The sequence below is a fragment of the Balaenoptera acutorostrata genome, chromosome 9 (genome assembly GCF_949987535.1).
Source record: "Balaenoptera acutorostrata chromosome 9, mBalAcu1.1, whole genome shotgun sequence".
In the NCBI taxonomy this organism is placed as follows: Eukaryota; Metazoa; Chordata; class Mammalia; order Artiodactyla; family Balaenopteridae; genus Balaenoptera; species Balaenoptera acutorostrata.
Genome location: NC_080072.1, coordinates 72,391,100 through 72,415,341, shown reverse-complemented (window position 1 = coordinate 72,415,341; position 24,242 = coordinate 72,391,100). Strand labels below are relative to the sequence as shown.

The 24,242-nt window shown below is 46.1% G+C and overlaps 1 protein-coding gene across 2 annotated transcripts in view; it reads right to left on the bottom strand.

The window, feature by feature from the left end:
• Window positions 1-333: 333 nt before the first annotated feature.
• The window catches only part of PANX1 (pannexin 1), a 45,507-nt gene continuing 21,598 nt past the window's right edge, over window positions 334-24,242 (bottom strand). For both annotated transcript variants that reach the window (XM_007189810.2, XM_057553253.1), the window contains 4 exons: window positions 20,246-20,385; window positions 7,364-7,587; window positions 5,639-6,297; window positions 334-5,093 (listed from right to left, as the gene is read on the bottom strand). In XM_007189810.2, coding sequence (XP_007189872.2) covers window positions 5,014-5,093; window positions 5,639-6,297; window positions 7,364-7,587; window positions 20,246-20,385 — 1,103 coding nt within the window. In that variant the 3' untranslated portion in view covers window positions 334-5,013. The remainder of the gene's footprint in view (window positions 5,094-5,638; window positions 6,298-7,363; window positions 7,588-20,245; window positions 20,386-24,242) is intronic.

The window sequence follows — 24,242 nt, the reverse complement described above, 5'->3', positions numbered from 1 at the left end:
TCCCCTTCTTAAGAGAGGGAGGCAGGCCAACCCACGTTTGGCAGTATACAGCCTCTATTCCTTCCTCTCCAAACCCAGGCAAACAATTCCCAATCAGAAAGCATCTGATTTCTGCTTTAGAAATTCCAGAATCTGTGGGCCCTTCATCAAGGACTTTTTTCCTTTAGTTACTGACAACTGGATTTTAATACGTGCCATGACGCCTACTGAATTTTGTGTATTCAGCAGAGAGGAATGAGCCTCAAGACATTTCAGAACTCAGCTTTGCTACATCTTCCCTGAAGAGAAGGTGAGAAATATTAAGACACATTTTTCATTAGAAAAGAAGTTTTATTTAGGTACACAGGACAGTGCAGAACAAAAACACTGTTTCACTTGTATCTATAGACACAGCAGCCTTGATTTTCAGCCTTTCAACTCTTCTTAAAGAGAAGTCAGCATGGTCAGAATGTAGGACGCGGACAGGTGACTTAGGTGGAAATATGAATTATAACAGTGATAACCACCCACATGCAGAGCTTTCAAGGTTCTTGGTTTTTTTTTTAAAGGTCATTTTCCAAGACCGTAATTTGTTCCCATCCTTCAACCTCTGTGGAATAGAAACCAATCATTCTTACCAAATGACATAGCAGAAAGAACATACTTATTTTTCTTTAGAAGTTTTGAAGAAATGCAGTCATTAGAAAGAATTTACGCCTAGAGCACCACATTATAGAATACCATTAAATTGTCATTCTGGTGCTTTAAAAAGAGCCAACTTGTTGAAGAGGAGCGGATGGCTTCAGTTTTTGTAGGAAACACTTGTGACATTGTGGAATTCTTTCTTCCTCTTCTGGTGGGGCAGGGGGAGGCACTCAAGGCATAAGAAACTTTTATAAATTTCAGGAACTTGAAGAACAATGACTGATCAAACCGCATGCTTTAACTGACAAAGTATTTTTACAGCTAAAAAGAGAACCCAGAAACAATACATTTCACCTAAAGCAGGCAGCACAAACCAACCACGGATTAATATCTATTACATTCCACAAACGACACAATATCATCTTTGCCAACCTTTTCCGAAGGTTTCACTTTACTTGTGAAAAATAGGGCAAAAATGCCAATGACTGCCCAGAAGGAGCCATTTCATCCCAGTGCCATCAGATGAAACCTCAATTACTCACAACTGCACATTTCAACATTCCTTTTCAAGAGGTTATTTTGGGAAATTACCGAGACAAGGACCTTTATAATTTCAATCGCCCTAATCATTGCGAGGCAACACTGAACTTGTATTGAACTTGGAAAGTGATCACAACTTACTCCACGATAAAAAGCTAAAAATCATCACTACTTACATGCAGAAACCTATTCATTTGCAGAACTACTCCTCTCTCCACCAAGAGGCTAAATGAGCCTCCCCTCACTTGCAGAGGACCATTTGCCCTTTAAAATCAAATTACAGTTGCCCACAAACTAGGATTTATTATAACGGTGTGTTCATTTATTCAAATATTTACAGAATGCCTACTACACGCCAGCCATTGTTTTTCAGGAGCTTGTGATATAGCAATGGGTAAAAACTCCCACCCTCCTAGATCTTCGATTTATCCTGGAGATAAGCAAAAGAAACCAACACGGACGCATTTTAAAAGCTGTGCAACAATCCGCTTCTAAGAGTTGAACAGTTCTCACAGGGCCAATGCCCACGGTGCCCTGCCATCCCTCCTTAGCTCATTTTTGGAAAGGAGAGGGTACTCAGAACAGGAAGGAAGCTTCCACACATGAAACACAAACATGCAACCAGGCCCGCCGTACAATGGGACGTTTCTCGCATTCTCCCAGGACGACTACAAAGTAGGACAAAGCCTCTTACAGGTCAGGTGTATGCCCTCCCTCCCCACATTCCAGTGAGGCTGGCTGCAGAGGGGCAATGACTTGGGTTTGGAATAAGATCACTCCTGGTGGTCAGAGAGAGAAGAGCGGTCCATGCCAGCTGCCTGATCACTCCAAGCTACTGCCCCCACCCCACCGGCTCTTTTAATTGACTTTTTTCAGCCTGACTCTAGGAAATGATGTCAGTTACTCAAAGGGGACGACAGTTCATTCAAAAGTGTGCAAACGTGGTTTCACTAAGTAAGTGTACAGCTGAGACTTACTGTCGGAAGCAGCTTTCCACAAGGGCCACGGGAGCCTCCCTGCCGTGCAGCTCGGTCCCCAGGCATTAGAGCACAGCTTCTTAACCTGGGGTGCGTGGACCATGATGACCCTTGAAGGTGTATGTAGTGTTGTGTGTATATCTGAGGAGAGGGTCCATAGCTTTAAAGAATATACTTACAAAAAAAAAAAAGAATATACTTACAAGGGGGGGTTTGTAGCCTCCCAAAAGTTTAAGAGCCTCCATATTAGAGGATCTCTGCCTGTCCCTTGGAGAAATTAAAAGTGGAGCTGGTAACTGCTGTCAGAACAATCAGTCCCAGCCCCAGCTGTAACGCTGGTGTTACGAGTCCGGTTTAGAGGCCTCGTGGTGATTTATTAGGAAGACACAAGCCAGAAACAAAGTCAGCTACTACTGGCGGTGGTCATTGAGGATCTGTTTGCCCCCTTTTGTAAAGCAATGATGACTCCTCATCCTTGGAAATCTGCCATCTCAAAAGTAGTCCTCCCTCTAAGCCAGCAGTGGATGGAGTTAACTTTCCTAATAACACATTTTCTCAAGCCAAAATGTATGAGCAGACATCCACATCAGACTCTTAGCGCCATGACTATTCATGGACAGTATCATGTACCCCAAGGCATGGGTTCCCCGAACCCTGCAAGTAAGGTACAAAAGGTGATTGGAGCTCTTTCTGTTCAAAATCACTGTCTGTGTTATTGTTTTGTTTAAGCTTCAGCCTGGGGGACACGTGGCTAAAGAACCTCTGGTAAGAACTGTAACTAGACTCTCAAAACCATCAGCTACAGAAATGATGGGAAAGAGAAAAACAATATGGTGTCTCCTGAGAACACAGAGCATTTGCTGGGAGTTTTCTGGAAGGGCCTTCAGTCTTGTCACTCTTCCTCTAGATACCTGCCTCTGTCTTCACTGCCTTTTATTAGTCTCTAAACTCCTCAAAGATGAGGACCTGCCTTATTCACATCCTTGTAGCCAGTCACTAGCGTGATGTCCGGGACATCACAGATGTTATTGGAACTCAGAGAGTAGGGATGGGGGGGTGCACAGAGGTTAAGGGCTCTAATTAAAGAATTACATGTGACAGGGCTTAGAGAGTCCCTGGTCTCCTAAAATAATGTATCTACTTTTACCACTTCAAACTATAAATTAGGGGCTGTCTATAAAGAAGTTGAGGCTTTTTGGAAAAAAAAAAAAAAAGGATAGCACAGAAAAATATATTTCAGAAATTTTTCAAATGATAAAAAGAAACCAGTGTAGAGAACTGCGATGTAACATCTCAGATACAGTGATATAAAAATGCAGCAAAATTGATGATTTAGGTTACTGACATTTCTAAGTCACACTATTATTCCATGGTAATAAATATTATGCAGTAAGAATAATGTAAAACACTGATTGCATCCTGGATATTTATCATTAGCTTTCCATCTCAGAAACCATCACAGAAGCACAAATAAAATCTGCTTTTGTGAATATTCTGAAAGGTGGAGAGCAGCTTATGTAATTAGATTAGGTAAACAACTGTCCCTCAGAGCCATCCATAAACTTTGAAGTTCCTGAGGATTATTCACTAGCAATGTATTAACTTTCTAAGAATAAAAACAGGGAGGTCCACAGATGTCATTTTTAAGAATTTTGTATAAAATGTAAACATAGTGTAGGATCTATTTACATGATCAGAATTGGAAAAAGGTTTTTGATATTCTGGGTCAGCCTTAAATGTTTATGAAACAATGCTTGGGTGATACACTATATACCCATTTGTAACATTTATTCTATAATTCCCCATCAATGCTAGAATGTTCTTCCCAAATGGCCTCAATTTTGACATCACACGATTCTAAATTTAAATGAATTTTTAAAAGATGTTCTTAAATATAAATAAACTGCGAAGTTGTTCTGGCTCCAAGCACACCCATGTGGCAGATGTCATTTATACGCTCTGATCGTAATAGGCAAAATGTCCCTCACTTTAAGCCTTCTGTGTTCTGTGAATTTGTTTAAGTAACATCCTGTCTCAAATGCTTTTGACAACAGAGGACTTCCCTGCAGACAACCTCTTCCAAAGTGATTGGATTAACTTCTTCTGTATGTTCAGCTTTCCCCACTGGGCTCTTTCAGAAGCATTCTTTCCTGTATGGAAGTCACAATATCCTTTCGATGCTATCTTATTAACAAAGTTCTCAGTCAGAGCAGCACTTGGGTCCGCTGCCCTTTGCAGCAGAGGGCATCACATAGTGGTTAGAGGATCTCGGTTGGTCAAGGCTGACAGGTAGCAGGGTCCAGAGCCTGGTGTATGAGAGTCGAGGCTCCAGCAATTCTTCCAATGTAGGATACTGCCAGGAGCAGATCCACTTATGGGTCCACAGTCAGCCAGTGAATATTTTTCTCATCCAACAGTCACTAGGGCACAGACAAGATTCATATTAAATTATACCCTGACATGTTTATTATTATTTCATAAAACAGAACAAAAAAAAATCCCAAAGTCCTTGCTTTCCAGTAGCTCTGAGGCTTGTTGCACCATCTGTACATAAAGGTGTTTTTCTCTGAGGCACTAAAAGGTCTGTTACTCTTACTAGGATTAGTCTTTCCACCTTCCATCTGATGACGACGTACACATCTACGTTTGCTGTGGCTTACTTGTCTCCACGTTGTCTCGTAGGAAGTTCATGAACCATCCTCCACAACGTTCTGTTGACCATCGTTTTCACCAGGGACTCAGTAAGACATACTCAGTATCTCTGCTGAGAACCATCTACTGCGAACCAGCTGGGTACCTGCCAGAGGTGTTTCAGCCAAAATGAATCCCATGTTGCCCAGGTCACTGATCTGAAGTTCACGGGAAAAAATCATCAGCAAGAAGTATCCAGAAGTCTCTGTCGAGCATTCTGCTCTCCATTATTTATTTTCGTTCCATTGTGTACATTCAAATCTGTCAAAATGGAAAACAAGTATTTATGACAGAAGTCCCTCGGCAGGACCCATCGGCACTAATTAACTTCTGCTATAAATCTACCTCCTGGTCTTTGCCTTACCCAGTTAATCTTAGCCTCATTGCAGAGCAGCTGAAGTTGGGTCAGGGCGACAATTAAATCAATAAACTCTCAGTCTCTTTTGTAAGCGATGGAGAATGACAGACAAGACGATCCGCAGTATAGGGAGAAAAGCCAGTAAAACAAGAAAAAATTAGCAAGAATGACATCAGAGAAGAATGCTTGAGCAAGGGGTGGAGTATGAGAAAGACAGAGAATGAGGAGAAGGAAGAGAGCACAGCCTAGATGCTTTCCTTTGGAAATTTGGGGCAGCACCAATGTTTTCGCCTCTCTCTCCCAGCACTGAGGGGTTTCACCTAAAACCACACCAGGAAAATGGTTTAACAACGGTGGGCAGGGGGAAAGACCATCAGTCATTCATAAAAGGCGGCTGCAGAGGTGCTCTGTGGGCTTCCCCAGCTTCCACCCTGAGAGCTAAGCCTACCTTTGAGATCTGCCGTCTGGTCCCCCTGGTCCTCTGCCATCATCTCCACGGGCTCAGGATTTTTGCCATCAACCACGTCCATCTTGATCATGCCGAGGTTTGTCAGAAGAAGCATGGGGTCAATGCCCTGACAGCTGCTTTTAATATTCTCCAGAACCTTAAGACACTTGTACGACTTGAGTTCACTAATATTCTCCTCCAAGAAAAGAAAGTAGAGGCTCAAGTCGTTGTACCCTTCCGACTTGAAATGCAGAACGTCAAAAGTGGGCAGGATTTCATACACTTTGAGAACATCCGTCTTCTGTCGGAATGGAACAAACAGCGTGTAGACCACCAGGGGAGCCAGCACGACATACACCACGAGGTTGATGAAACTGAGCAACTGGAAGATGCCGACGGCAATGAGTTTGCACTGGAACCGATCGGGGACAGTGCTGTCATTTTTCAGGATGCCGGATTTGATGTTGCAGATGAACTCATCCGAGAGGGAGGAGAGGCTAAAGTAATAGCCCAGGTAGACGCCTGCTAACAGTATAATGCTGAGTGACAGCACCCGACAGCTGATGTACGTGACAATTAAATTTTTGGAGTTTTTCTTTGTCTTTAAGTACTGCTCCACAATTGGGTACTTGAAGTGGCTTTCTGATATCTCCCACAAACTGAAAAGAAACAAATAAAAATAATTTAAACCCTTAACCAAGATTGTCAAATAGAAACATATTCAACAGTATCACACCGAAAATCTCCAGTGCCTTCCCTCCCATACTTCTCTACCTGTAACTTCACTAGAGTACCAGGGAATAAAATCAGGTTTTTTTTTTTTTTAAAAAAAAAGAAGGAAAAGCAATAATAAAACACTTTCCCCCCTTAATATTTTAAGGAAGGTCTAGTTCATTAAATGTTCTACTTGCAAATTCTTAGAACAACTCCGGGCACCTAGTGAATGTTAAATGTTTGTTAAATAAATTTGCTAGTTCTTATTCTGCTGCTGTGTTTTTAACCTATATTTACCATTCAAGTGTGTAGAATAAGGTAAAGAAAAATTTTCTAGCCTAACCAGAACACATATGCCTCCTATAGGCGAGCAGCAGAAGGCCAACAGGTGGGTGGGTGTGGGTTTAGCCTGCGGGCCCACAGACCGGGTCCAGGTCCCAGGTCTCCCACCTAAAGCTATAAGACAGTGTTTTTACCTAGAAAAAGAAAGGGGGGGGGAATAAATAAATGCCGTTATCTGTAATGATGTTTTGAGGATGAGATAACGTAATTTCGAAAACTCAAGTGTCTGAGCTATATTAAGTATTTTTAAAAATGAGAGCTATTAATAACATTGCTATTGTCAATAACAAAAACCGGAGCAAGAACGTGAAAAAAGCAAGGCGCTGTCTACTTGTTCCCCATTTCCCTCCCATCTGCTCTCTGTGCTCAGGGGTCTCTTCACCCTCTGTGCTTCTCCATGAAGGGGTAGGTCAAAGCAACCAGCGCTGCATTTGAGAACATGAGACTGCGATGCTTCACTCCACAAGGGAAGGACTCTTGATGTGATGACAGGTGCTGGGGCAGACAGGTGGGGGTGAGATTTGGGGCAGTGGGCCTTCCTGGCTCCCAGGGCGGGTCACCAGTTCCCCATGTACTGGTAGTGAGAAGCTTAAGCCCGGATGGGCAGGAGAAGGGCTGCCAACTCATACTCCCAAATCCTGACGGGCTGGCTGCTGGGGGCTAAGTTACCTTTGCCCCAGGTTCTCGTTAACTTCTCGAGCTGGGCAGGCACCGTCTCTCAAGTCCAGGTCACGCACGCTCTTCGCAGCTCTAATTGCGCGGTTGTAAACTTTGTCAAGTTCTTCCATGATAAATTTCAAATCTGAGCAAAGATGCGGAACAGCTGCGAAACGCCAGAACAGGGAGGGAAGGTACAGCAGGATGGCCACCAGTAACAGGATGTAGGGGAAAAACTGAAAAACAGGAGCGCGAATCACGGGGTCAACAGACCACCCCTGAAGTAACCGTGCTAAGCGCTGCTAGCGGTTTTCTCATTTTGACACAAAAGTGCACGCCCACATCGCTTGTGAAAGTCAGGCTCCTTACCCAATAACTACTTCTTATGGCTAAATTCACCTGTCCAGGTAATACGTGACGCTGGTAACTACCTTTCCCCCCTCCACTTCGATAGACTTTAATTTGAAATCATTGGCAACTACATGGTGACACATGGTGTCTCCTCCCTAATTACAGAAGGAAACAAAAAATTAAATTGTTCCCCCTGTCCTTTAGAATAATCCCTTGACAAAATCGCAATTAAGGAACATGTAAATGTCACAGTGGCCTCTGGGTTCTTCTTTTTTTTTTTTAATTGCTATGGTTTTAGGAGGTCACTAAGGCTTTTAGAACTCTGTTTTTTTTCCTCTCTGGAATTTGGGAGAATGACAGAAATGCATAACGTTGCTCAAAACAAATTAGAAAAATGTTGGCTTCAGTGATCCTGTAATCAGCCCATGAAACAGCTAAAATAAGCAGGTAAAATTCACAAAATGCAGAACGGACTTCCATAGTGGACAGACATAGTGAGGGCAACCCAACATCCTCATTTTACAGCCAGATAATCTCAAGCCCAGAGAAGCCAACCACAATGGGTGACAGTCACGAGGGGAGCAACCCGATCTGGATGTACATTCAAAACAAATGAGAGGGGATTCAGAAGTCAGAGGGAGCGAAGAGCATCCAGTAACCAGGTCCGCAGGGCAGTACGGAAAGGCTTAGCCTCAGAGAAGACGCAGGAAGCTGCAGCCAGAACAGATCTGAAGTTAAACTCAGCTTAGTGGTCTTCGCAGAGAGGTTGCTGAGCCTCTGACCTCAGTTTCCCTATCTATCAAATGGTCACGTAATACAGGTGTTAAAAAGATTAAATTAGATAATTTATGAAAAATGCTTTGCATGGTGACTGGCATGTCGTAGGCACTAAAACACAGCAGCTAAAACCAACGGAAAGGCTACTCAGTGGGCACGTTATCTTCAGTCCTCACAATGACCCTGGCAAAGCCGTTGCCGATGGCCTCACTTTGCAAAGAGGACGCCCAGAGCAGTTTCTGGCCACAGAGCACAAAGCTGGTGATAGAGACGGAATATGAAGCTTGACCTTTCTGATCCCAGAACCATGCCTCTTTTCACCATAATACACCGCAAATTCTTTCACTTCTCCGGAAAACTCCTCCCTGCCTTTGGATTGGTCTCTCTCCACAGTTCCTCAGAGTTGTAACAGGAAGAGGCTACGATAGCCTTGAGTTGACACAAAACTCCCACCCCGACCTCTCTGGGAGCCGGCAGCGGACCAAGTAAGAGCGTGACTCTCACTATAGATCAGATGTACAGAAAAGTTGCAAAGATGGTCCAGCGCGTTCTCGAATAACCCTCATCCAGTTTTCCCCTCTGTTGACATCGGACATCTCCATGGCACACTTGTCAAGACGAAGGAACCATCGTTGGCACGTTACCATTAGCTACATTCCAGGCTTTTATTTGGATTTCTCCAGTGTTCCCATTATTGTCTTCTTTCTGTTTCAAGATCCCATCCAGGGTATCCATTGAGTTTTACTGTCACGTCTCCCTAGACACCTTGGTTCTGGGACAGCTCCTCAGTCTTTCCTTGTTTTTTTTATGAAGAATAACGTTTTTAAATGCATAAAATAACACATAAATTCGCAAAGGAAATGGATGATGTTGATATACAGCTGTCACAACATTAAAAGACAAATGTGTATGTGCGTCTTTGTCAACACATTTAATGGGATCTAACAGATGGTCCAACAACACAGTAACTCTGAAGTGATGACGAGTGAAAAATACTCCACGATAGCTGTGATTTCTGTGGGTGACAGTCACACATGGCACTAATACCACTATAGGTTCTTGCCTACTTACATACATATTTTTTAATGTTAAGTTTTAGCATGAAGTACATAAAAAATAAAGCTGCCCTCTGTTTTCTTATCCTAGTTCGTGGACTTCCTGATGCTATCATGGAGCCCGCTTTAGGAATCCCTGCCCCAAGGGCAAGAGAAATAGCACAAATGGCTCGGAAACTCCGCAAAGCCCTCACCAACGCAGCTGCTTCCCTTTGGGGTTCTGGCATGGGATGGGGTTCTCAAAACTACTAATCCAATTTGCAAAGAGCTGCTACACAATGACACACACAACAGGCTGTGATTAGCTGCATTTTGGCTACATAATTCATAGTTGGCTACACTGAAACGCAGTGTTCCTTCAATGCTAGTCACTCTGAAGGGTGCCCATTAGTATAAAAATTTAACTGCGTGACGTTGAGTTTGTGCTGCATCCATAACTGAAAGAAACAGACATTTCCTTTGGGAACCACAGAGGGAACACTACTTCTAACTTGGGGCTGTGGAATATGTGTATAAGTCACTTTTGGTTCAAAGCTACTTGAATAATAGCATTTTATCTCAAACTGTTCTTTTGAATTAGGAAGTGACTGTTTACAGTCTGTAGCATTTTTCTTAACATGCCAACACGGTGCAATAATTAGCACCAATGAATAGTTCAACACAGCTCACTCAATTTGAAAAATGAATGTTTAAAGGTATTACGTGAATGTTTAAAGGTGTTTGCTTTCTTCTAAAATATCCTTGTACCTTGATCACCTCTAGGGGAATGTAGTTGAATGCCCCGTTTCTTAGTTTTTCTCCATAGTTAAACCTCTTGTTCCTTTTTCATCAAACATAAAAAGGTGATTTGCAGTGAATCTGCAGCAAGATGGCTTTAAAATGAATTCAAATGAAATCAGAATCCAAAAAAAGCATTAAATTATAGTCTTTAAAATCCTTTTACCCAAATAAGGAACATGGAAAAACTACCGAGCTTTATGAGTACATCTGCTGGATGGGAACGGCTTTGTTTCTAAGCTCTGTCTACTCCCAATTAGTTCTGAGATGCTTGGCATCTTTCAAAGCTATGATTGCATGATTCTGTACGATGCCCATGTTAGTTAGTACTGAGCTATTCCAAAGTTGGTGAAGCTTCTCACAGCAAGGTGAAACCAAGAACTCGGTACACTTTTCAGTCTATCTGCCTTAAAATTTTGTTTTGTTTCTGGAAAGGGTTGTAGTTAGAACAACAGACCCTCCAGATGGCAGGGACCTTGGAGGGGATCCGCCCCAGCCTCCCTCCATGTTCAAATCCCCTCTAGCTCATCTAAGGCAAAGGAGCATCCAATTAGGACTGAACGACTCCTCCCGTGAAATGGATGTGATCACGTCTTATGGGATTAAATGCAGATGGGTTAATTCATTCAAAAACATCTCCTGGGCACCTGCCAGGTATCAGGCAGTGGGCTGGGAGCATGGCCCCAAAGAGGAAGTGCACAGTTTGCCCCAGGACCACACAGGTCGGGTGGGAATACCAGCTAATAATTAAATAATCAAAACGTAAAAGTGATGATCACAAAATATGTAGTACTGAGGGAATAGAGATGTCCTTGGGGAGGTGAGGAAAGTCTTTGTAAAAGAGGTAACGTCTGAGCTATGTCTTAAAGTACAGTGAGGCAAAACAACAACAACAAACAACCCATAAAGCACTATTATGGGGACTTCCCTGGTGGCGCAGTGGTTAAGAATCCGCCTGCCAATGCAGGGGACACGGGTTCGAGCCCTGGTCCGGGAAGATCCCACATGCCGCCGAGCAACTAATCCCGTGCGCCACAACTACTGAGCCTGTGCTCCAGAGCCCATGAGACACAACTACTGAGCCCGCACGCTGCAACTACTGAAGCCCGCGGACCTAGAGCCCATGCTCCACAACTAGAGAAGCCACTGCAATGAGAAGCCCGCACACCACAACGAAGAGTAGCCCCCGCTCGCCGCAACTAGAGAAAGCCTGTGTACAGCAACAAAGACCCAATGCAGCCAAAAAAAAAAAAAAAAAAAGCACTATTATGTTAAGACTCAGCTCTCTGTGGCCCTTCAGACATCCTCTTTCCTCTGTCTAGAATTCTTTCTCCTTGTCTACCTGGTGAATTCTCACCCATCCCGGGCACCAAAGTAAATGAGCAAGCCCACAGCTGAGGAAGTAGTAAGAGCTGAGGCTGGAAGGGCGTGTAGTAGGTTGAAAAACTCATGTCCACCCTGAACCTCAGAACACGACGCTGTTTGGACATAGAGTTTTTGCAGATGTAACTAGTGAAGATGATGTCATACTAACTTAAGGTGGGCCCTAATCCAGTGACTGGTATCCCTCTAAGCACACAGAGACACACAGGGGAGACGCCACGTGAAAACAGAGGCAGAGACTGGAGCGATGCATCTACAAGGCAAGGAATGCCAAGGATTGCCGGCCACCACCAGAAACTAGCAGAGGCATGCAATGGACCCTCCCCTCTGAGCCCCATAGAAGGAACCGACTCTGCTGACACCCTGATTTCCAAATCTAGGAGAGAAGACATTTCTGTTCTTTCAAGCTACTTGAGTTTGTGGTCATCTGTCACGGCAGTCCTAGGAAACTCATACAAAGGGGAAGCGGGGACCGAATTATGAAGCTCCCACAGTATGGGAAGCCGCCGGTGGAGGGCATGATGGGAATTTATTTTAGAAAGATGATTACAGCCATGGAGAAAGGAAGACACTGGAGAGGAGAGACGAGGCAGGAGCTTACTGCAGCAAAGAGGGGGTAAGGGATAAGCACTAACTAAGGCAGCAGCAGTGGGGAGAGGAAGACAGACTTGAGACTACACAGAGGGGGAAACATACCTTCCAGTGCCCAGTTGGAAGTGATGGATGGAAAAGGGGAAGAACTAAGGCTAATCCTGGGTTTCTGGCTTACATGAGGGCATGGGTGGTGGTACCAGTAGTTGAAATAAAGAAACAAGGAGGAAAAGATTCACAGCAGAGGGGAGGGAGGCAGACCTGAGAAGATGAGAGTCTGAACGTGAGATACCTGTAGTTAAGGCAGGGGAGGTGGAGGTGTAGTTAAGGCACTGCCCTGGTGGAGGTGTGTCGTACATAACTAAAAAAAAGAAGACAACCTGGCCATCCTCGCAACTCTGGATTTTGTAGCTTATAGATGGTCAAAGCCAAGAACATGGCTGGGATCATCCAAGGAGAACACGGAGAAGAAGACAAGAGAACCAGGGAGGACATGAGACTCTAACATTTAAGGGTCAGTTGGCAGGAAGCAGGTAAACCAAGAACAAATTCCATAGGGGAAGCGATACATAAGGATTCGTGAAAGATGTGGGTTCTTGAATGCATGTTGTTTGGATAGTGATGCATTTAAAGATAACCTCAAATATGGGAAGTCCAATGAGTGAAGAGCTCCCCAGAATGGCTGATGCATTCCATGGGCAGTTTACAGAGGAGAGAGAATTAAGGGGGTATGTCATTCTATTCTGCACTCAAGGGAAGACACCCAAGGCAGCAGGCTTCGTGCTGGGTGACATTCTGGGAGGGACCTAACAGGAGTAGAGACTTGTAAAAGAGAAGATGGCAAGCAGAGCGTTTGTGTGTGAAAGAAGAAAAGACTCCTGTCAATAGAATTAGAACCAAGTTACAAGGAAGCAAGGAAAAACCTTCCTAAAGATCTGTACGAACATGATATGGACTATCCTATGAGGCAGGGAGTTCTCTTTCACTGGATCATCTGGGAGGGCTTCAGAGCTCTAGATCAGGGATGGGCAAACCTTTTCCTGCAAAGGGCCAGATGGGAAATACCTGTGAGCCATATGGCCTCTGTCACAACTAGGCAACTCTGTCATAGTATAAAAGCGGACACAGGTAACGTGTAAATGAATGGGCATGGCTGTATTCCAACAAAACTATCTGCAGAAATGGGTGATGGGCTGGATTTGGCTGGAGCAGGTATGTCAGTTTGCCAGCCCCTGCCCTGGATCTTTGCTTTGCAAAGAGTGGTCCACAGACAAGCACCCTCAGTATCACCTGGGAGCTTGTTAGAAATGCAGAATGCAGGCCCCCATCAGACCTGCTGAATCTGAGTCTATATTTCAATAAGATCTCCAGGTGATCTGCGTGCACACAGAGTTTGGGAAACACTGGTTTAGATGAGTGGTGTCTACACTGGAACCCAAGCTGGTCCAGCAGAAGCAGACTCTCCTAAAAAGTAGATAAAAAACCACATTCCTGGCCTTAACCCCACAGGTTCCAACTTGTGTTCTGGATGGGGCCTAGGACCCTGTGTTTTCACACAGATAATGCTAAGGTTTGAAAAACTCTGGTCTGGAAGCCTCAGAGAACCCCTGCAACTAAGTTTCTGTGAATCCACTTAAAGGAAATATAGCAAGATTTGACAACTCTGTTAATTTTATTTTCTTGTTGTTTTTCAGTCAAAAACTGGCTTTTCTGTTTCAGAAAGAAATCTTGCCTAACAGTGGCCTACTTTATGAACTTGAACAAAGAGACCAGAACACCCAAAAAAGGCCAGTTGTCAAACAGTCCTAGAGTGCCACCTGCTGGCCCCTTGAATGCACCCATATTTCCACCAGAGACGACTCCTCAGAGATACTAGAGGCTACTAGAAATAAAGGGAGCAGGAGAGAAAGGGAGGAGAAACAGGGCAGGAGAAATGAAAGAAGTAGGTGGGGAGGGATGACAGCATGAATTATACCACTGCCATAAACTACACCAACACATACTTCAATATTACACTGAGTAACTTCTTCGGGGCGGGAATTTGGGTCTCCTGGTTTTAACTCTGGCATCAGAAGTGCGTTGAGAAGTGTTCACATAAACCCTGTGCCTCTAACCCCCTCATTGTGAACACCAGTCAGAATGCTCCTAGAGACCTAAGTCTGGTTCTGATCAGGACCTGCAAGCCACCTCATTCCCCTCCTCCCTTCCATATGTGTGCCCTGATCACCCACTGTGGACTGTGCATTGTTCTCGGGGTACAGTGATGAACAAGACACGTCATGGTCTCCGCCTGCATGGAACTTAGAGTCTTGGAAATAAAGAATCAATTAAGGAGAATTAAGGCAAGTAATGACCATATCCCAGGGTGATTCCAGGAAAAGTACAGGCTGCTCTGGGAATACACAACCAAGCAACACAGACCAGGGTGGAGTGAAGCTGATATTCTGCTTGGCCACTGGCCCATTTCTAGGATCTGAATGCCTGAGGGAGGGCATGTAGTCTACTGTCTACACAGCAGGCCCACAGTTTTATTCCTGGAAGCTTCACATTGACCCATCCGGCCCTTGAAGCAGTCTGAACTGGCAACAACCATCAGTCTAGAGGTTTAGAGGAAGCTTCTAGGTGGAAATGATATTTAAGCTGAGACTGGGAAAATGCATTAGGAGTTCACCGGATTTGGAAGTGAGGCTGCGGTGGTTCACAAGGGCCAGAGGGAGAGTGAACCTTGTTAGCCAAAATAGTTTTGTTTTGTTTTGTTTTTTTAAAGAAATAAAGACATTTCATAGGGACACTGGAGGGTTTTGTTTAGGGAAATGACAGTCAGGCAAAAAAGAACACCTGTGATGATGTGGAAAGGGGTAGAAGGAGAGTAGGAATGACAGCAGCAAGATGGGCAAGAGGATGGCCGGCTGCCCTAGGGGCTGGACAGAAGGATGGCCCTAGGGGCTGGACAGAAGGAGGAAGAGTTTAAGAGCTCCTTATGAAAACAGACCTGATGGGGCTCAGTGACTGACAGGATGTGGGGATGGAGAAAGAGTCAAAATGGCCCTCAGACTTCTGGCTGATGTAACAGGATGGTTGGTGGTGTCATTAACTGAGCTAGAGGTCACAGTGGGGACAGGCAGGAAATGGAAGTTCAGCTCTGAACAAGCTGTGCCAGAGGCGCGTGCCAGACCTTCAAGTGTTCAAGTTCAGGGTTCAGCTGGGCGTGTGGATCCGGAGCTCAAGAGAGAAGGCTGGGTTGGAGACAAAGACCTGGCTGTGAACAGCCCATGGAAAGAAACTGAAACCAGGGACATGAAATGGTCCAGGGAAGGGGTGCAGAGGAGGCAGCCTAGGACAGAACTCCAACTTCTCAGAGACGGACAAAGGGAGACTCTAACCGGAGAGTCAAGAGAGCATCTGCAGGAGGGCGTGGTCCGCCGGACTGGATGTCAGAGAGAAGCCAAGTAGCATAAGCCCCGGCGAGTGAGAATTAACTTAGCAACAGGGAGGGCGTAGGTGACCTTGGCAAGACCAGTTTGGTGGAGATGGACGTGCTAGAATGTCAGTGGGAAGAGAGCCTGCGAGAAGGGACGGGTTGAGGATGCAGAGGAGAGAGATGGGGAGGAGGTGTTCCTGCAGCCGGGGACGGGGATCCAGGGCACAGAGGGTCACACAGGAGAGCAGCTTCGTTCGGGAGGAGGGGCCCCATCCATTCACCAAAAGGACAGGGAAGGCTGGTGCTGCGTGGGGGCGTCGGGGACGTGTGATGGCAGGGAGCTGAGGGTGTTCTCGTGTCCGAGCTTCCGTCTGCTCTGAAGGGGGTGGGGGAGGGCCTTGGAGGGCAGGAGGTGGCGGTACAGGGTGGGATGTCCTAACGTAGCTCCAGGTGATGAGGCACACAGAGCGAGGCGTCCACCGGAACGGTGACAAGTGGAAAGGAGGTGAAAGTCCTTGGAGACAGAGAATGGTGCACCAGATGCATCATGTGGGAGGACACAGAAGGCACCCTAGGGTAAAGAACTCTCACCAAAGTCCTGAATGAATGAGGGGCTGGGGATGATGTAGCTGGGTGTCGAGAACGAAGAACTAATCTAAGGAGGTGGGTTTTTACATGATGGAAGCACAGACAGAGTGAGGAGTAAAGATACGGGAAGACGACACACATCTTCACGTCCACCCTGGATTAAGGACCTCCTGGGTCAACAGCGGGCTCCTCCACTGGACAGCTCTTCTGCTGGAAAGACCCTCTTGGTGCCGAGCTAAAGTTCACCAACTGGTAACTTTCACTAACAGGTGAGAGTCTAGACTTCTGAAGCCACACAAATCAAACCTGCACCTTTTCACATGTGAAAAACACCTGAAATCTGACAGAGGCCATGTGCTCAACCCATCTGGCCATGGGACTTTGGACAAGGCATCGCCTGCCGTCGTCCTCCGCATCCCCTCTGTGAAATGAGGAGTCTGGAGGAGATGGTCCCAGCCAGCTGAAGAGTCATGAGTCCATTGAGTGTGGAGAGGCCAAAAGAAAACCAAAAGGAAAAGCTTTCTAAACTTGAAAAAAGAATCCAGCAACCCAACATTTGGGCATGTACTCAAAAGAACCAAAAGCAGGGACTCAAACAGATATCTACACACCCATGTTCACAGCAGCATTATTCACAAAAGCCAAGAGATGGAAGCAACTCAAGTATCCACTGATGGATGAATGGGTAAACAAAATGTGGCGTATACATACAATGGAATACTATTCAGCCTTTAAAAGGAAGAGGATTCCTATGCATGCTACAACACGGGTGAAACTTGAAAACATCATGCGAAGTGAAATAAGCCAGATACAAAAGAACAAATATTATTTGATTCCACTTATATGAGGTACCTAGAGTAGGCAGACTCAAAGAGACAGAGAGCAGAGTGGTGGTTGCCAGGGTTGGGGAAGGGGAGACAGGGAGTTAGTGTTTAATGAGTACAGAGTGTCAGTTTGGGAAGACGAAAAAGTTCAGATGCATGGTGATGATGGCTGCATAACAATGTGAATGTACTTAACGCCACTGAACTGCACACCTAAAAATGGCTAAAATGGTGAATCTTACGATGTGTATACTTTCTCACATACACACACCACTTGAAAAGGCATCAATGTGAAAATAAGGCAGCTGTGATTACAGAATCTGGCCTGGCTAAGAAAGTCACACTTATCCAGGTAAGATCCTCCTATCTTATCTGGATCTCCTGTGGGTCTGTTTCTAGTTCTGGGTTTTCTCTCGTACTCTGGTTATTTTTGATTGAGTGCTGAACATCATATGTGAAAAACCGGAGCGAGAATCTGAGGCTCTGGATGAAGTTACTTCCTCCAGGGAGGACTGGCTTATTTTTGCTTCTGGCTGGCAGGTGAACTAAAGACACTGACAATCCCAAGTCTTCTTCATTCAGTCGATAACTGAAATGCTCTGAACCAAGACTCTAGACCCTATGAGGGCTGGCTGAACTCTGGATCACCCCTCACTCCTCAGCGATGGCCTTTCAAGCCTACGGTGTTGACCAGGGTCCTTCCAACTTGGCCTATTCAATTTTTGTCTCCAGCCCTGTGAATCTGGCAAGAACTCTGCTCAGATCCTCAGCCAAACTTCCACCAAAACAAGCTAGACTACCATCACCAGAAAGAGAGCTCCTTCATCTTTCACTAACATCGAAAACTTAAGGCTTGACTACCCACGCTGCTCTACAAGACTTCCCCTCCTATCCTGCAGGGGCAGTGGGAGCCCAGAGACCTGATTCTCATCTTACAGCCAGCAACTAGTCCTGTGACTCCTGGGCGTGACCTCTCAAGGTGTCCTTATCCTCACGTGTAAAATGCATTTGGATCACAATCTTTGAATTTCTTCCTGCTCTAAAGGTTTTGCAGTCTCTAACGTCCCTGCCAACTCTTACACTGGACAATCCCAGAATATATATTCCTATTCTGTGGATCCATCAATCTCCAGCCCAGCCACTGATTACAACTTTCCATTCCCAGAAGACCATTAAAACAAACAGATTTAAACTACAACAGCACGCATTTAGATTTGCAAACAAAGATGTTCAGTTTCTAGAACTGTGCCCATTCATACGGAAGATCCTTATTACTCGCTGCCCGGGCTACTGCATCATGCAAAGTTGATGAGGACCCAGCTGACGCTAAGGCCGAAAGTCCAAGAGAAAAGCCCAACCCCAAAGAAGAAAGGAGTCAGTGTAGGGCATCATTGTGCCAAATGGCATGCAATACGTAAACATGAGGGAAACAAGCCTGAGTCACAGCAAAGGACTTGAACTGTTCTTTTTTTTCTATAGATTGGGAATAATCATAATATCTTTTTTTTTTTTAATTTTATAGCTACTTTATTTATTTATTTATTTATTTTTGGCTGTGTTGGGTCTTCGGTTCGTGCGAAGGCTTTCTCTAGTTGCGGCAAGTGGGGGCCACTCTTCATCGCGGTGCGGGGACCGCTCTTCATCGCGGTGCGCGGGCCTTTCACTATCGCGGCCCCTCCCGTTGCGGGGCACAGGCTCCAGACGCGCAGGCTCAGTAGTTGTGGCTCACGGGCCCAGCTGCTCCGTGGCATGTGGGATCTTCCCAGACCAGGGCTCGAACCCGTGTCCCCTGCATTAGCAGGCAGATTCTCAACCACTGCGCCACCAGGGAAGCCCTAAACTGTTCTTTTTAAGAAAGAAGAATGCTGACTGTGTGTTCAGCAACAGGTCAAGGCAGGAGAGAGTCAAACAAACGTCAGCCTTTGGCTTTTCAGAAGCTAACATACCGGGACTTCCTGGGTGGCGCAGTCGTTAAGAATCCGCCTGCCCATGCAGGGGACATGGGTTTGAGCCCTGGTCTGGGAAGATCCCACATGCCACGGAGCAACTAAGCCCACGCACCACAACTACTGAGCCCACGTGCCACATCTACTGAAGCCCACATGCCTAGAGCCCATGCTCTGCAACAAGAGAAGCCACTGCAATGAGAAGCCCACGCGCCGCAACTAGAGAAAGCCTGCACGCAGCAATGAAGACCCAATGCAGCCAAAAATAAATAAATAAAATAAAATTAAAAAAAAAAAAAAGCTAACATACCATGCTTTCCTTGGTGGATGCTGAAGAATGCACAAACATTCTATTCATTTTCACGATGAACAAAAGAACCAGTGGCTGAAAGTAATGACAGGCTGAAACAAAGTCCTACTATCACAAGTATGGAGAAGACCCAATGGAGCTGCTTCATTACGCAGAGAACGTTCTCCTGCACAAACCTGCCAACTCTGGCCCAAGTTCCACACTGCCCAGCCTTTGCGAGCGCTGCCTCTACACTCCCCCGACCACGGAGCTCCTGACCTGCCCCTCTTCTCTGCAGGACATTGGTGTCTCCCAGGTAGCATCTCCCCTTCCTTGCAGCATGTGGACCCATCAGAAAGCAAAGGCATGTATTCCAAAAGCTGTGCTACAACCAATACCCCCAGACGGAGTCATCCCTGGGCTTCTCGATGCTGCAGTAACACATGCGCTGGAAGCTACTGACCTCTACGTTGGTCCTTACTTTTTCCAAGAGACCCTGTGTGTGGTGGAATAGGAGCTGGCCGAAGCTCTGAGTCCCGACTCTGCTGTTCTCTAACAAAGCTCATGAGGCATAAAAAATGTACTGAGAGCCTCGTATGATTCAGACACTGCTGGGCATCAAGGGTAGAAAGGCCACCGAGACACATGAGGTGCCGGCCACTATGGAGCTCAAATCAAGGAGCGCCTCAGTTTCCCATCTGCTCAAGGAAGGTGCTGGACCAAGTAATCTCTGAGGTTCCTTCTGATTTTAATGTGCTACAGTTTTACAATCTGAGTTACAGCCCTGGTTGGCCACATGCATCCATGTGGCTTTGGACTGGTGCAGCCTCTCTGGGCCTCAGTTCCCACGTCTATAAAGCAAACAGGTGATTTTTGCAATGTCCCCAGTTACCTTATGCAGACACAATGGAAGGTTTCCAGAGTCACCCTGCAAGGAGTCCTTCTGCTGGACGGCTGCCCAACAATAAGAGTCCACGAAGGAGGCCTGACGCCACGAGAAAGAACTGGGGGAGAAGCAGCTTATTTGGGTACCTAAGAAACAAGAACAGATTGTTCCAAGTAAATGAAAGTGCAGGTGTCTGGACCCTTCCTGCCCCACCCATCATCCCTCCCTCCCTGCCTCAGACTTCCAGGTGTTTGCTAAGTCACCAAACACCACTACAGGAGCGAGGCCAGCACCAAAACCAAACCCCCAAGTCTGCAGTAAAGCTGAATATTTGCGAGCTTTCTGGCCAACACTGGTCATGACAGCAGCTTGGGCTCAGGTGGGGAAAAACTCTCTAAGGAAGTGAAACCATCATAAAGGAAAAGTGAGCAGGAAAGGAACCAGAGCCAAACACGTGCAAAGGAAACACGCTGAGTTGGTTTAATTTGGGGTGAGGATTGAGAGGAAGGAGAGGGTTATAGGGTGGGGAGTAGGGAGAGAGGAGGAGCGTCAATACAGAAAATTGAACCAGAAAAGGAGTCCTTTTTAGAGCCAAGAAACAAAGAACATTCAGCCTGAGGAAGAGAAGGCTGATGGAACATTTGGTAATACATCACTGGATGGCAAATAGACCGTTTTCCAACTCCTCTAAGAAAAAAGAAGGCACAGGCCAAAACTGCAGCCCAAGTGGTTTCCATTCAGAAGGCAGATGCTCCAAACTGCAAACCTGCAGGCAGGGAGATGGGCGCGGGATGGGAAACCAGGAGAGCTGGGTCCCACTCGAGGCTCTGCCGTTAACTTGCTCTTCTGGGAAGGGGCTCTGGACCTCGGTTTTCTCCTCTGCAAACTGAGAACTACATCGCTCCGCAAATGCTACCGTTACTACCTGGAAGATTCTTCATGCTCCTGAGTGCCTCCTGACTCACATGGGCCACCGTGGAAAACAGGCCAGTAGGACTTTCGGGGTGCAGGGCTGAAGCTGTGTCTCCCCTCCTTGCCAGCAGGCAGAGGGCCTGGTGCTGAGCCTCTCCTGGCAGCCCTGAGCCCAGCCCCACTCCCCTGCCCCATCAAGCAGGTACAGGAACATGTGTCCCTTCCAGGCACAGGGACCAGCTGCTGGGGGACAGCTGACACGCTCTCTTCCACAGCCTGCACAGCGGGAGAGTGCCAAGTGCCTGGGCTCTGATGTTAGCTGTATCTAAACCTAACTCTGACCCTCACAACCGGGTGACCTCAGGTCACTTACTTACAAAGCCATGGATCTCCAAATGGGGATGACATTAATGTCTAGATTCTGAGTAGTGTACCTGGTTCCCGGCAGTTGCACACTGCACATCCTTCTGTACCAAGTGGCTAGCAGATTCTGTTACAGCTTTAAAGATGGGGGAGGGGGGTGCCCACCATTCTCCCTCCCCACCCTGCAGAGAGGACAGGACAGTAGGAAGACACTGAGCTGGACTTCCCGGGTCCCTTCATGAGGGACATAAAAAGCCTCAAAGGGTCGCCCTCCTCTGGTGAGGGGTCGGCCTTTATACTTGTGACAGGAGAGGGTAGCGATGGTATGTTGTCCAGAGAGTAGATTCTTGTGGTGAAGGGGGTGCAACGGGCCAGGCTCTGAGTACCCCCTCTTCTTCATCAGGTGCCTTTATGCCCACAGACGTCAAGAAGGGAATTCTCAGATAGAGCCCTTGGAGATGACTGTGAAAAGTCACACACTTTCTGAAAGCATCCTCTAATAGGGTAACTTCTTGCCAACCAGGAATGGCTTAAATATGAGTTGGGGGTGGGAAAGACATTTTAAGGTCCCTTCCAACTCTTATCCCATTAAACTTGAGTTCTTACATTTTATAAAAAATAGAGCAATCAGGATAGCACAGGACCCCCGGGGCTAGCTTCACTCTGCTCTTGCATCAGTTATTCCTTTGTCAAATGCTTCTAATGAGGTCCCAGACACCGAGGCTTACTGGGCATAAAACAGCAGATACTGTAAGAAGGACAGACAGGCCCCAGGTTATAGATGGATGGTTTCTGGCCAGTTGCTTGCTTAGCACCATCTGTCCAAACACATTCTCCTGAAAATGGACAATGCTGTTAGGATTTCATGGAAACCTGTCTGGCCTGTAAGTCCTCGTGCAGGTAGCCAGCATCTAGTAACCTTCTTTCCATAGGAAAAGTGCTTCAAGTTGTCCTGGAACCTCAGGGGCCACCCCCAGGGCAGTGATGGAAACTGCTGGAGCATAAATAACTCAACTTCTTCACACCAAAGCTTTTGCAAATGAAGAAGAAAGGAAATTTAACAAGAGTCTACAGACAGAGGTTGAGCACGTGTTGACCTCCTAAGTAAACATTCTTCATCTGGAATGGTAGATCAGAAGAAAAGACAACCAATATTCACAGGACACCATGCCACCTTTAAATCATTACATTACCTCATTTAAACCTCACAACCAAATCGAGGGAGGGGAATAGACAGATAGATAGGTCTTGTCTTCATTTTACCCTGGAGGAAACCGAAGCTCACAGTAATTCAGCAATCCCTCACCCAAGGAAGTCAATGGTAGCATCAGAATTTGAATCTGTATTTAACTCTCAGTCTCTTAAAATGCCCCTCTCCGGACCAGTCACTCCAACAAGGCCGAGCTGGAGGAGGTGCCGGGAGCCGGGGCTCTGGTGGAGCGGGGTGGTTTGAACACTTGGTTACTCCAACTAACCAGCATGGGCAGAGCTTCCTAGCAAGGGTCAAGGTCAAATCTGAGAAAAGGAGCAGCTCAAGCCCTGGGTATTGGATATTCCCAGGCCAGAAATGGGAAACAAAGGAAGTCAAGAGCCAGGCAGGGGCAGGAGCCAAATTGGGAGCAAAGGGCGGGAGTAAAGGGAGGGACCTGCAGGAGGTCCAAGCAGGAAGGTGCAGGGACCCGCCCGAGCTGGGCTGTGCAGCCCTAACACCTTCACCCAGGGCCGGACAGCCTAGCCTGGCCTAAAAGCACCCACGTCAGGAGGCTCAGCTGCAGCCATGGGGCTAGGATGCTCGGGACCTGGACCATCGTGATTCATCTCCAAATGTTAACTCCACATCCTTTATCTCATTTACTCTTCAAAATGATATTGGGGGGGTGATCATTTTGTAACGGACAAAAATGTCGAAATCACTATGCTGTGCACCAGGAACTAATACAGTGTTGTAGGTCAGTTATACTTTACAAACAAACAAACTCATAGAAAAAAGAGATCAGATTTGTGGTTACCAGAAGTGGAAGATGGGGGGCGGGGGAACTGGATGAAGGCAGTCAGATGTACAAACTTCCAGTTATAAGGTAAATAAGCGTTAGGCATGTAACGTGCAACATGACACATATAATGAACACTGCTGTACGTTCTATATGAAAGTGGTTAAGAGAGCAAATCCTAAGAGTTCTCATCACAAAGAAAAATTGTTTTGCCTTTTATTTTGTATCTATATGAGACAATGGGTGTTCACTAAACTTACTGTGGTCATCATTTCAGGATGCGTGTAAGTCAAATCATTACCCTGTACACCTTAAACTTATACAGTGCTGTCTGTCAATGATACCTCAATAAAACTGGAAGAAAAAACCAATACTATTGGGAGGTAAACAGGTGTTTTATATATTTTCTTAGTAGTCTTCCAGTAAGGAGAGCTTCCGGTCTCCCTCCTCCACCTTTTCAAACTGTTGCCAGATCATCCACCCTCAAGCTCAGTTCTGATCTTGACACTCCCTTGGCTCAACATTTTTTCATTGGTTCCCTGCCACCCAGAAGACAAATCCAAACTGATGCTCCAATCCAACCCAATTATTGCTGTGGCTTGCACAGGTCCCATTTGCTCCTCAATCTGTGCCTTTCCTCACATCAATCCCTCTGACCGGGGGGCCCTCTCTCCAATACCTGTTAAAGTCAATGCCCCTCCACGTCCACCTCCATGGTCCATCCTTCAAAGCCCAGC